The sequence below is a fragment of the Bison bison genome, unplaced genomic scaffold (assembly GCF_000754665.1).
Source record: "Bison bison bison isolate TAMUID 2011002044 unplaced genomic scaffold, Bison_UMD1.0 scf7180017864472, whole genome shotgun sequence".
NCBI classification, from domain to species: Eukaryota; Metazoa; Chordata; class Mammalia; order Artiodactyla; family Bovidae; genus Bison; species Bison bison.
Window position 1 is genome coordinate 9,319,081 of NW_011495033.1, and position 13,430 is coordinate 9,332,510.

Consider the following 13,430-nt stretch of genomic DNA (forward strand, 5'->3'; position numbering starts at 1 on the left):
TTTTTTTTTTTTTAACTCCCCACCCTACCCCGTACTTTTTTGACTTGGCATATATATAGAATTACTCAAAAGTGTTGTTAGAAATTTGGTGGTGAAGTTTGGGTAATAGGTCAAGGCTAGAGATAGGTTTTTTAGGAGTCATATGAGTAGGAAAAATAGTTGAACCCATAGTATTGCTAAAGGGATAGTGTAAAGAAAATGTATGAGTATAGAACATAAATCCTTGCTACTCCTTCCTCAAACACCATCTTATATCTCTTTTCTTTTCAGTCATACTTTTTTATAGAGTTATCTGTTTTCATTCTTTTCCTCCCACTTATCTTCCAACTTCTGCAGCATGACTTTTGCCTTCAATGTCTCTATGGATGGTCTCGGCACTGACATAAAGACCTTTGTGTTGCTAAATTCTTGGACACTTTTTGGCTCCTCCTTTTCTCTATAGCAACTGTTCTTGTTGACCACTCACTCATACATTTAGTCATTCAACAAATTCAGGGGAGGCCTCAGAGATACAGTATTGATATTCAGTTCCTATACTTTGATAGAACTCTAAAAACATTCTGAATCATTATGACTGCCTTCTTTTCCTTCTACCTCTCTGCTTCTCAGTCCCCTTTGCATTTTGGTTTCCCAGCTTCTGCCTTAGGCCCTCTTCACATTCTTCTTCTTTCTTGACTAAAGACTTTATTATTTTTACTTAGAGCAGTTTTAGGTGGGAAATTTTAGTTTTGAGGGGAAGATACAGAGATCTCTAGGTCTTGGTTTCTGAAAGGGACTTGTTTTGTGTAAGCAAACTCCTAGGTTTCCCTGGTGGCTCATTGGTAAAGAACTCACCTGACAATGTAATAGACACGGGTTCAATCCCTGGGTGGGGAAGACCCCTTGGAGAAGGAAATGACAAACCACCCCAGTATCCTTGCCTAGGAAATCACATGGACAGAAGAGCCTGGTGGGCTACAGTCCATGAGGTCACAAGAGTCGGCCGTGACTTAACAACTGAAACAATTAACAAAGCACACCTGTTACACGCTAGGGTTCTTACCAACCTAATCCGGTTTAAGCTTCATAAAGTGGTAAGAGTTATTATCATCGTCTTTATTTCACAAGTAAGAAGACTGAAGTTGAGGAGACAAGTAACTTAGTCACATTCAGGGCAGGGATTCGGATTCACATGGATTCACACATAAATTTGAGACCGTGTCAACCTCGTTTCCTTGCACCAGTCTCCTCCAGTTCCACTGCCCTGTATAATCCTGGGCTAGATAACCACTGTCCGTGTATTTTTAACTGCCCAAGGAATTAGCTGGATTTTGTTGTGTTTTTAAAGAAAGCAAAAGGCATTTCACTGACTGTGTAGGTTTTTAGAGAGGTCTTGTGTGAGGAAACAAATCCCGAGAATGTCAGCTTGTTTACTAGATTCTTTCAAATGAATTTCCTCCGAAGCCCAGATCTCAGATCTCTTCCCAAGGCGCAAAACTTTTCCGTCTCCAAGGCGACAGAGAGTAGTCCCTCCTTTCTCGTTCTCTCGCGCGTATGGATGACGTCACACGGCGAGGTTCTCTGACGTAAGAGTTTCCTGTCCACCATCTTTGTCCCTGGCAGAGTGGGTTTTGCGCAGTGGCTTAGACCTGGAGAAGGAGTCGTGACGTGCGGGAAACCATTACAACATCGCTCGGGCCGTGCTCTCTGGCCGCTGCTGCCACCCCCGCCCTTGCCTACGGTGAGTTGTAGGCGGCTAACTTTGGGGTGTGTCCCTTTTTGATGGAGATAGGGGATCCCCAGACTTGGTTGGAGACAGGCGGAGGAGAGGAAATCCGAGGACCGTGACCGTTGAAGATGGAGTGAGCCGTCGGGTGTGACCGTTGTGAGGAAGAGGGTTGGAGAAAAGGACTCCACCGCTGGGGCGGGGCGAGGGAATCCTCGGGGTGGGAATTAGGGGGCTCTGGGGAAAAGATATGTTCGAAGTCGGGGGGTTAAGAGGGTCAGAGGCCAGGGGTGTGGCTGGCGGAGACCGGAGGCCGAGGAGAGAACCTTGCTTCTTCCCGGTTTGGGGTCGTTCTCTGAGAGGCTAGGACACGCTCAGCTGAGGAAAGGGAAAAGGGGTTCCCCAGAGCTTTGCTCCTAGATGGGTAAACCTCGCCGTCGTCCGTCATTTGAGGTTAAGAGACGCCTCTCCTCTGCTTCGTAATGGAGGAACATAGCCGTAGAATTTTGACCACCTCGGGAAAGAAGAGGAATTCCTGACACCGGAGAAAGGGAAGAAAAACCCAGAGAATTGACCCGATATGAGAGAGGGGGAAGCTCTTGGGAGTAAATCTTAGCCCGGAATTTTTTCTTCGGGGTCTTAGAAGGAACAGTCTGGTTTGAGAAAGGCTGTGGATTAAGACAGAGGTAGAGAAACTGGAACTTCCTGTTAATTCCATTTTTTTTTTTAAATCCAAATAATTTATTCATGCTGTTAGTTTTTACAGCATTCTTCTGTTTGGGGGCAGACTTTTTTTTTTTTTAACTAGATTACGAAGCGATGTGAATAAAGTGTGGCTGCTTCATTAAACTTTTTACTTTTAAAGGTCTTTAAAATGCCAAACACAGTTAACAATCATTGTGGTTTAAAAGAGAAAGTAAAAAAAAACCGCGGTAAGTTTAGAAAAGACAGAATGACCAAGAAAGTGGTCTCAGTGAGGAACAATTTAAATTATTAATCACCTTGCTGGTATACTTCTGTTGCTTAGCCTCAGGGTACACTTAAAAGGTAATAATAGAAAGCAGCAGATGAAGGAGATGCAGCTGTACAAGAAAACGTGTAACACTTTGCCAGTGGTGACTAAGCCTGGTGGGAAGGTGAGAGCTGTTTACAGGTATTTGACAGTTTAAACTCCCAAAGAAGCAGAAAGTAGAGTGTGTTCTGCAGATGGCTTCACTGAAAGTTGGGTGGTAAAATTAGTATAAAGCTGACATTCTGTGAGGGCTTCCCTGGTGGCTCCTTTGCTGTAGGCGTGGGTTTGATCCCTGGCTTGGGAAGATCCCCTGCAGAAGGAAATGGCAGTCCACTCCAGTATTCCTTCCTGGGAAATCCCATGGACAGAGAAACCTAGCGGGCTTCAGTCCATGGAGTCACAAAACAGTAGGATGCAACTTAACCACCAAACAACATTCTGTGACTTAAGAGACTCAAGAAAACCTGGTTCTTCCATCTTTTTTTTTCCTTCTTTAAACACACCTATATTTTCAGTCAGTCATTTCAGTCACTCAGTCTTGTCTTATTCTTGGCCACCCCGTGGACTGCAGCACAGCAGGCCTCCCTGTCCATCACCAACTCCCAGAGTGTACTCAAACTCATGTCCATTGAGTCAGTGATGCCATCCAGCCATCTCATCCTCTGTCCCCTTCTCCTCCTGCCTTCAATCTTTCCTAGCATCCGGGTCTTTTCAAATGAGTCAGCTCTTCGCATCAGGTGGCCAAAGTATTGGAGTTTCAGCTTCACCATCAGTCCTTCCAGTGAATATTCAGGACTGATCTCCTTTAGAATGGACTGGTTGGATCTCCTTGTAGTCCAGGCGACTCTCAAGAGTCTTCTCCAACACCACAATTCAAAAGCATCAATTCTTCGGTGCTCAGCTTTCTACCTGTGTTTTAACAGATTACATTTTAGGCACAGTTCTGAATCAAGCTGAACAAGGAACGAATTAGGAAGGACACATTTTCTTTTCTTCCTTCTTTCTCTCCATCCAGGCGTAAGTTTTCCAGAGTTTATTTCAATTAAGAATTGGATGTAGGGGAGGGGGCAAAAAAAAAAAAAGAATTGGATGTAAAACTTAAGACCTTTTTTCTTACTGTATGATACTAGCAGAGTACTTTGTAGTCATTTTTAAATGGAAATGATAGGTATGTCTGTTGTAATGAGTTATCTGTTGTAATTTTGTATGCAATAAATGATACATGAAGATGTGTTATTGAAATGTCTAATTAGCACTTCTCATCCTTATGCTTGTAATGAAAGATTACTAGAACGACCTGTCCGCTTTATAATTTGGTTAATTCTGTTCACTTTTTCCCATGGGCACCAGCTGTGTAAAGTCCAACTTTACATGAAGAGAGTGAATTTAGTGGCTTCACTAACTCTAAATTAGCTGCTATTTCCCAGAGAGCCGTTTGAAATTAAGACCCCTATTAATTTTTTTCTGACCTTATTCTCTTTAGGGGCACCAGAAGGAAGGAGGAATAGTTGAGAAAGGAAAACTGTCACAGCCTATATTTAGTAGAAACTAGGTTATGTTAAATCTAGATGTGTAATCCTATACAGAGAGGCCTTTTCTGAAATGCAGTGACATCACACTCTGGGCTAGGAAAGTTAGAGAAATTGTGCTTTTGACTGTGTCAGCCTTATTTATTTTTTAAAACAATGTCCTGAGGCCATACCTCAAGCCCATAGAGCAGCCGATGGATGACTTGTTTAGTTTGATCTGGTAAAAAGGTAGTGTGAGTTCCAATTCCATGTTGGCTTCGCTTTGCTGTGGATCTCTCCTGAGGAATAACTTATCTCCCGCTCCCCAGAAGAACTTGATTTTTTTTTTTTTAGTTAGAGTATAGCCAGTTAACAATATTAGTTTCAGTCAGCAGAGCCACTCAGCCAAACACATACATGTATCCATTCTCCCCCAAACTCCGCTCCCATCCAGGCTAGATTTTTGAGGCTTTTCAGCAAATACTTTATTTATTCTTTGAGCTCTATCTTTATCTTGGCTGCCTTTTTGGAGTGGGGGGGCACTTCTAAAACAGACAGCAGTTTTCACCGTCCTATGTTTTAGAGAATCTATGTTCATCTCTGGCATGTAATTGTCTTATTTAAAAATACATGCATATGCATCTTTTGAGGTGAAATTCACAGAAAATTAACCATTTTTGAGTGAACAGTTCGGTGGCATTTAGTACATTTACAGTATTGTGCAATTCTGCCTCTTTATTTTTGTTTAGTTTTTTTTTTTTTTGGAGTTTCTTTGGCTTAAGGCAGAAGCTAACATGATAAAATGTTTCTCTGCTGGTAGCTGTAAGGGATATTACATTACTCTTGTGTAGGACAGAGTGAAGGAAGAGAGTGGTAAGTTTCTCCCTTCTCTTTAAAAGCAGGGCTTTTAATTTAGTATCTAAAGATGATGTACTTGACTTTCTCCTCTTCGCTGAAGTTTTGTGGTTTGGTACATTATTCCCTAGTTAAGAACACTTGGTGCTCACAATGGATAGGACAAAAATCTCTTCCTCAGTGATAAAGATTGTTAGGGGAGGTAATGAAATTGTGTGAGTCACTATTAAAGTAGGATTTAAGACTAGGTTAATTTAGTGTGTAATAGATGTGTGCTGAAAATTTGTTAGGAATTTAATATGCGTGAATGTGCTTTAGGAAACACAACAATTTGGGGGCCCTTTTTCAAAGAAACAATGAAAAATTCCAAGCAGCTTTTGTTTTTAAATCTTGAGCAAGTTTTAAGCTTTGGTGACCCCATAGGATTTAGAGTGGCATAATCACATCCTGGAGAGACCATAATGGCCTTGAGCTATGGCCTTCCTGTCACGTTCTAGCAATCATTTCTGTATACTGGTTTTCCTCTTTGTGTATGTAAGTTCTTGGGCTTTCCAGGTGGCTCAGTGTGGTAAAGAATCCACCTGCCAGTGCAGGAGACACAGGTTCGGTCCCTGTGTCAGCAAGATCCCCTGAGGAGGAAATAGCAGCCCACTCCAGTATTCTTGCAGGGAAAATCCCATGAACAAAGGAGCCTGAAGGGCTACAGTCCATGGGATTTCAGAGTCAGACTGACTGAGCACACAGTGCAATGCCATGCGTAAGTTCTTAGATAAGAAGTTCCGATTTATTCCAAGTCTCCTATGTGAAGGACTCCTTTCTTCAGTTTGCCCACTTCACATTTAGTTTACATTGTGAATGGATTAAATGATTATAACATTCTTTGAATTTTTGCTAGAAAGGCATTATGAAAATATTACATAAGGCAAGTCTTTGTAACAGTTACTTTAAATTGTAACAAATAAGCTGAAAACAGAAATTCTTGTTTTCTATAATGATTTATGTGAGTTCTAGCTCACTTTTAACACAGTAAATTCAGTGAAATTCTGTTACAACCTAAAGCACTATTGTATATAAGGATCAGGATTATAAATATTAAGTAGCTGCTTGGAAAGATAGCAAATGAGTCTAATTTCTCTTAAATTACCCAAGTAGTAAATTTTAGAGAACAAAGTTGAGCCAAGCTCTTGTCACTACTTCATGATTTTGTGGCTCTTTTTTCCTTAATTACGTTGATTTGTTTAGTGCTTAGGTCTTTTCTCTCATATTCATAAGTACCATTGTTTGTAAAGGTGTGGTCACTCAAATTTGCCAAATGTATTATCACTGATGTTATTTTGACCTGAAAGTAATGAGCAGGTCCTGGGGCATCTGTCGTAAATTTGGTGATAAGTAGTAGTAAAAATGGTGGTAAAAAAGAAGATACCTTTTTTTAAGTGCAGAACGAATATTATTAACAGAAATTTAACGTATTTGAAGAAATCAAGTACATTGGACAAAGTCTGTAGAATTTCTCAAATCAGAAAACACTGTTTCGTTATTTGGGGAGAAATGTGATTAGTCCATACTGGTTTTGTTTTACGAGTGGAGCCTTATGTCAGCTGAGTTAGTTCTGGAAATTGGAAGGGAAAGGTAAAGTTCAAGCTGGTACCCATGTTCTTTTAAGTTTTAAGATCAGTTCTGATTCTTTTTTATACTCAGTGTGACTAAACAGATATCTCAGTTCTTTGCATTGTTTTTAAGTGTAAACTGATATCATTTCTTTTGGGGAATACTTTTGGGGGTAATTGTAGGTTGTTGGAAATATGAAACAATTTTTAAGGCCTCTCTAGATGTTTGTCATGAAAGAATATTGTCCTACTAATTTAGACTTCCCTTTTTTTTTTCTGAAAGCGATTCCTTTTATTGATACATGTGATGGTGAATAGATTGATACAATTATTTTCTCTTTCAGTTTTTCTATGCTTTTAAGAGACGCTGGGAATAAGTCAGATTTGCCTTAATAGAAAGTGATAGGGAGATCTTTCAACACAAACTTTGTCTTAAGTATTGGAGTGGCTAATGGAGATGCAGTTAAAGAAAGATCTAGCTTTAGGTCTTAGAGGCTCTGAGAAGATAATTGTGGATAAAATCATAAAGCCATGATAGGTTCAGGTTTTCACTCTCTTCCATTAAGCCTTTGGAGTTTGCTCCAATTAGCTTTTTGACATAAGAGTTTCATTCTTAACTATCCTTGCATCCCTTTGGATCACCTATGATGGTAAGGATGAAGAGACTCATTGTGGAATGTAGGTAGTCTCATATATAAGTGTTCTTAAAATTAGCTGAATCCCTTGTTGGACCCAAATAACTCAGATAAAGGTATTCTTTTCTCTTGCTCTAGGTGCACATTAAAGATCCAAAACCATGACTGACTCCAAGTACTTCACAACCAATAAAAAGGGTAAGTATGAGAACTTGATAAAAGCCTTTTTTTTACGATTCTTCAAAAGTGATGGTGTAAGATTGCTTCAGGTAGAATGCTCCTGCTCTCTTCAGAGATGCATGTCTTGGACCATCTCACTGGGAATCTGCTGCTTCTACAGAAAGGTGTATTGAACAGATTTTTAGAGTATAGGTTTTTAGAGATACAACTGTAATGCACATCATTTTGACTTGAACATTTTAGTGAAAGGAAGAGATCCAAGATTGATCCACTGAAGATTGATAGGTCTGAGGAGGGTGAAAGAGGAAGAAGCACATTTATTCTCTTTTTTTAAAAAATTGAAGTGTAGTTGGTTTACAGTGTTGTGTTCGTTTCTGGTGTACGCAAGACTAATTCAGTCGTGTGTGTGTATGTGTGTATTCTTTTTCAGATTCTTTCCTATTATAGCATATTACAAGATATTGAATATAGTTCCCTGTGCTGCTCAGTAGAACCTTATTGTTTGTTTATTTAATACAGAGTAGTGTGTATCTCCTAATCCCAAAGTCCTAATATATCTCCCCTCACTCTTCCCCATTGCTCTGATAACCATGAGTTTGTTTTCTGTTTTGTAAGTAAGTCCATTTGTATCATTTTTTTTTAGATTCCACATATAAGTGATATCATGTATTTGTCTTTCTCTGTGTGATTTAACTTCACTTAGTATGGTAATCTCTAGGTCTCTCCATGTTGCTGCAAATGGCAGAGTTTCATTCTTTTTTATGGCTGGGTAATATTCCATAGTGTGCATAAGTCCCATCTTCTCTATCCTTTCATCTGTCATGGACACTTAGGCTGCTTCCGTGTCTTGGCTGTTGTAAATAGTGCTGCTGTGACCATTGGGGTGCATGTATCTTTTCAAAGTAGAATTTTCTCTGGATATACGCCCAGGAGTGGCATTGTTGGATCATATGGTGACTCTAGTTTTTTAAGGAACTCGCACAGTGTTTTTCATAGTGGCTGTACCAAAGTCTTTTGTTTTTTTCCTTGGAAACAAGCATTTTATAACAAGGAGTATTATTAAAGCAATATAGCAGTAAAAAGTAAAAATAAAGTTCTCTTCCTATCTATTCTTGTTCCTGATGGGAACTTGATCTGTATCCTTAATCTTTTCTGTGCATATATTAATACATATGATTGAAAAAAATTTTAACCACAAAAAAGAGATGATACAAAACAGTGCATGGAAACTTGATATTTTCTTATCCTTGCACTCATGCATTGTTTTGCATGACCTCTTTTTTGTTAAAGATAAAAATGATGTGATGCACTGAGCAGCACATACCATTATTTATGAATTACAGCTGCCAAAATGCATAACCTCAATGTAATTATGAGAAGATACCCATGAAAAATGAAGGTGTTCTTTAAAATGACTGTCCTGTGCTTTTTAAAAATGTCATTATAATGAAAGACAAAGGCTGACCAGCTGTTTCAGATTAAAGGATACTGAGACATGACAGTAAATGTAACGCATGATCCTGAATTGGATTCTGGCCCAAGGGGGATAGGGATAAAATTACTATAGAGGACATTATTAAGATCATTAAGTCTGTATAGATTAGATAATGTATTACTGTTAAATTTCCTGATTTTCATCATTGTATTATGGTTACGTAATGTAATTCCTTGTTCTTAGAAATTACACACTGATATAATTTAGGGCTAAAGAGATGTCACGTCTACAGTTTGTTGAATGAATCAGAAAAAAGTTATAAATATATAAAGAAGTATGATAGAGCAAATGTGGTGTAACATTAGAAATTGGGGAGTTTTACAGATTTTCTGTAAGATTAAAATTATTTCAAAAGAAAAAATGGGAGGGCAGGTACAGTGCCTGGAGCACCAGAAAGTTATCTAGAAAGCCCAAGCATATTTGTCATTTGTTCTGTCATTTGGAATTAATTAAGGGTAAACAAAGATACAACCTGGTGGCTCAGAGGTTAAAGCATCTGCCTGGAATGCGGGAGACCTGGGTTCGATCCCTTGGTCGGGACGATCCCTTGGAGAAGGCAATGGCAACCCACTCCAGTACTCTTGCCTGGAGAATCCCATGGAGGGAGGAGCCTGGCGGGCTACAGTCCACGGGATCGCAGAGTTGGACACGACTGAGCGACTTCACTTTCTTCTAAACAGGCTCTTCCACTGTAATACAGAAAACACCATGGAGCACTGCTTATTACATCAGCTGTTAGTCCATGGTTTTCAACCTTGCTGACACATTGAAATGGCCCAGTGAAACAGAGGAGGTGATGTCCAGTCCTCCCCTGCACATGTCTTTATTTGTTTGGTCTGGGATATGACTTTGATGGGAGTTTTAAAAGCTCCCCAGATTTTTCCAGTGTTTGGCTGAGATTGAGAGCTATTGCTAGCTGCTTGGTAGAGTTGATGAAGGGGAGAAAGAAGGGGGAAAGATAGGAATTTAGTAAAGCGGTAGTATGTATGAGATTCCTTGCCTCACTCAGTGCCCCTTGGCTCCACCCAGCTTCTTCTGTTTATATTGCTTACACCTTAGAAAATCCTTTAGCCCCGGTCATTCATTTTCAGCTTTATTTCTGATTCTCTTATCATTCTGAAATGTATTTATTTCTTCTATTAACATTTTTTGTGCTTTGATGACCTAGATGTTGTGTGAAAGTCAAAGTGAAAGTCGCTCAGTCATGTTGACTCTTTGCGACCCCTCAGTGCATGGAATTCTCCAGGCCAGAATACTGGAGTGGGTAGCCTTTCCCTTCTCCAGGGGATCTTCCCAACCCAGGGATCGAACCCAGGTCTCCCACATTGCAGGCAGATTCTTTACCAGCTGAGCCACAAGGGAAGCCCAGATGTTGTGTATAATGATACAAAAAGATGTAATTTAAAAACTCACCTAATTCTTCAAACCTTCTCTTACAGTGGGTCATGGTAACCTTTTTTTAAATTCAGGGATTTTTGTACAAGTTTGAGACTTACAGATGAATCACATACCACATTTTAAAAAATGGATAGATTGTGTTCTTTTTGCTTCCTGTAACACCCACCAGAACTGCCTCTTTAAATTTATGCTATTGGAGTTGGAATAATTTCAGTTACATCCTATTTTGATTCTTCAACTCCTGCTGCTATTCACAATTCAGGTTTTCTGAAACCCTGCTGCTTGTTTTTTACTTTTCCCAGAAGTAAATGATGAGAACTCTTGACAGCTGGATTTGGCAGCAGAGGACTTGGAGAAGAGGAGGATGACTCTTTCAAGGGCCCAGCTTTTCTGTCTGTGCTATTTTTATAGTAGCTGTCAAATAAAGGGGTGATATTTGTCAAAATTTGTTTGCTTTGTTGGCAGTAGATCTTGATGTAACAAGCTTTTTTAGTGCTTATCTTCGGTGCTTCTTACTGGTTTCATCCTTCTCATTTAGAGGCTTCAGCAGATCACATTGTTTGCTGGCCCCACTATTCCTATACTGGTGAGCGAGGCTGAAATGAACATTAAGAACAGTGGAAGAAAATGAGGCAGTACTCTAGATGGGAAGTTGAAGTGGCAGTAGTCAGCTTCTTTTTCGTAGTGTTACAGTATATTTTCTTTCTTTTAAAACCAGTTGAGAGTTGTTATCTTCTTATTTCGGCTCCAGCTTTCTTAAGGTAGGTGAACCTAGGCCTTAAAATAGTAGTGACAGTCCTGGCATTTCACAGTGCAGAGCTAGAGCAGTCATTGAAGAGTGTACATTTAGAAATGACTGGTTTGTACCATTCTTGAAGCTTCAGTATGATTATTTCTGTTGTTAGCTTGATTGAACAAGGATAGGGCTTTAAATCCCATTGACAACTTAAAGTACTGATTAGAGCAGTGATTTTCAACCCTGTACGGTTAGAATCACTTGGGGAAACTTTAAAAAATATGAACATAGGAGTTTTACTGTCTGAAAGTCTGATTTACTTGGTTCAGAATGGAGCCTGAGCATTGGTATTTTTAGATCCCTCCCAGGTAAGAATGTGTAGACAATGTTGGAAAATTCTTCAGTTAAAAAAGTTGGGAGAAACCATTCTAAGGCCAGTTCTGTTACGCGCTAGCTCTGTGACCTTGGATCCTCACTTTGTGGAGTTGAGAGTAGTGAATGAAAAGTCTCTTGTGGTTTGAAAACATTGATTTGTGAACTTGTTTCCTGCCTACATTTATTTTTTCCTCAGGACTTGGAAATTCTGATGGGAAATCATCCCTCAGATGCCATTCTCTCCCCATTGCAGAAAAATACCACATCTTTGCTGTTTTTAAACTCTTGTTTCCGTTGCAGCCTTGCCCCTGGTTAGCTGCTGTGGTGTTACTTTTTACATAGTGCAGTGTTGTGCTCTCATTTTCTGACCCTGGGACCTCATCTGTTTGTTCTCTTCCAGGAGAAATCTTTGAATTAAAGGCTGAACTCAACAATGAAAAGAAAGAAAAGAGGAAGGAGGCTGTGAAGAAAGTGATTGCTGCTATGACTGTGGGGAAAGACGTTAGGTAAGGGTGACCTCTCCTGTCTTGCTCACTTTAGACTCTTACTCTAGTGGCTTTTACTGCTTTTCATTTAAGGCTATTACGATAAGAATGTATAAGAATTAGTTTGTCCCACTGAAAACATTAGGAAGTGTAGTTGATTTTATATTAACACTGTGACCAAGTGTGGTGTTTTTAAAAGAGTGTGAAACCAGTTTGATTTCGTTTGCATACAGATCTAGCATAAAACCTCCTGAGAGCTGGCACAATCACAAATCTGTTGCTAAGGTAGTTTTAGAAGATGATAAAAATATACAGAGGAACAGAAGCCCATGTGTAGTTTAATTGGCTCATGCCAGTGCCTCAACTGTACAACTCTGCATTGAGTTGCTGAATTCAAGATGAAAATCAATGGTAACAAAATCGAAATGGTCTATTTTTTTCTCCCTCTTTTCCCCCTGTAATTTAGCAGGACCATTTGGGAATAAGGATAGTCTGCAGGCCCCTGAGAATTCCCGATATCCTTTCCATGAATTCCATGAGGTCAAAGCTATTCTTGTAATAATACTTAGGTCTTTTATGCCCTTTTCAGTATGTTGATATTTGCACTGCTGGTGCCGTATTCTGAATTAAGGCAGTGTGCCAGACCATAACAGTAGTCACTGTATCCTTCACCACCATGTGCTTGCAGGAAAAAAGGGCAGTTTCACTTAGGATTGTCCTTCATGAAGCACTACAAATTTATTTCAGTAAACCTTGAATCTGAGTTCAGGTCTTTTTAATATTCCATGTGATGAAACAGGAATTTGCATAACGTACTTCTGCATAGCAGAATGTGACGGTTGATTTGAAAAAGATCCCTTGCACAGTTGTTTGACTTGGGAATACCATTCTATGCGAAAGGATGATTGACAGACAAAATTATAGTTAATCAGACTTAATATTTGGGAGATATTTTATAAAAAAAAAAAAATTAGAGAAGGCAATCGCACCCTACTCCAGTACTCTTGCCTGGAAGATCCCATGGATGGAGGAGCCTGGTAGGCTGCGGTCCATGGGGTCGATAAGAGTCGGACACGACTGAGCGACTTCACTTTCACTTTTCACTTTCATGCATTGGAGAAGGAAATGGCAACCCACTCCAGTGTTCTTGCCTGGAGAATCCCAGGGATGGGGGAGCCTGGTGGGCTGCCGTCTATGAGGTCGCACAGAGTCAGACACGACTGAAGTGACTTACCTTACCTTACCTTATAAAAAATGAACAAAGTGAACCTGTCACTTCAAAGGAAAAAATTTGACAGTAGATACATTTCGACTTTAAAAATTAGAGTGTTGGAAAACTTGTGTCTCCCATCATGAACTTGATAGTTTCCAATACTTAGAGATTTTTCTGATGAGATTGGTGGTGAAATTAATGAATGTGATTATTTGGTGCTGGGCAG

The 13,430-nt window shown here is 39.7% G+C and overlaps 1 protein-coding gene across 2 annotated transcripts in view; it reads left to right on the forward strand.

The window, feature by feature from the left end:
- Positions 1-1,577: 1,577 nt before the first annotated feature.
- Positions 1,578-13,430, forward strand: part of AP2B1 (adaptor-related protein complex 2, beta 1 subunit) — a 110,386-nt gene continuing 98,533 nt past the window's right edge. For both annotated transcript variants that reach the window (XM_010861507.1, XM_010861508.1), the window contains exons 1-3: positions 1,578-1,720; positions 7,461-7,520; positions 11,907-12,012. In XM_010861507.1, coding sequence (XP_010859809.1) covers positions 7,484-7,520; positions 11,907-12,012 — 143 coding nt within the window. In that variant the 5' untranslated portion in view covers positions 1,578-1,720; positions 7,461-7,483. The remainder of the gene's footprint in view (positions 1,721-7,460; positions 7,521-11,906; positions 12,013-13,430) is intronic.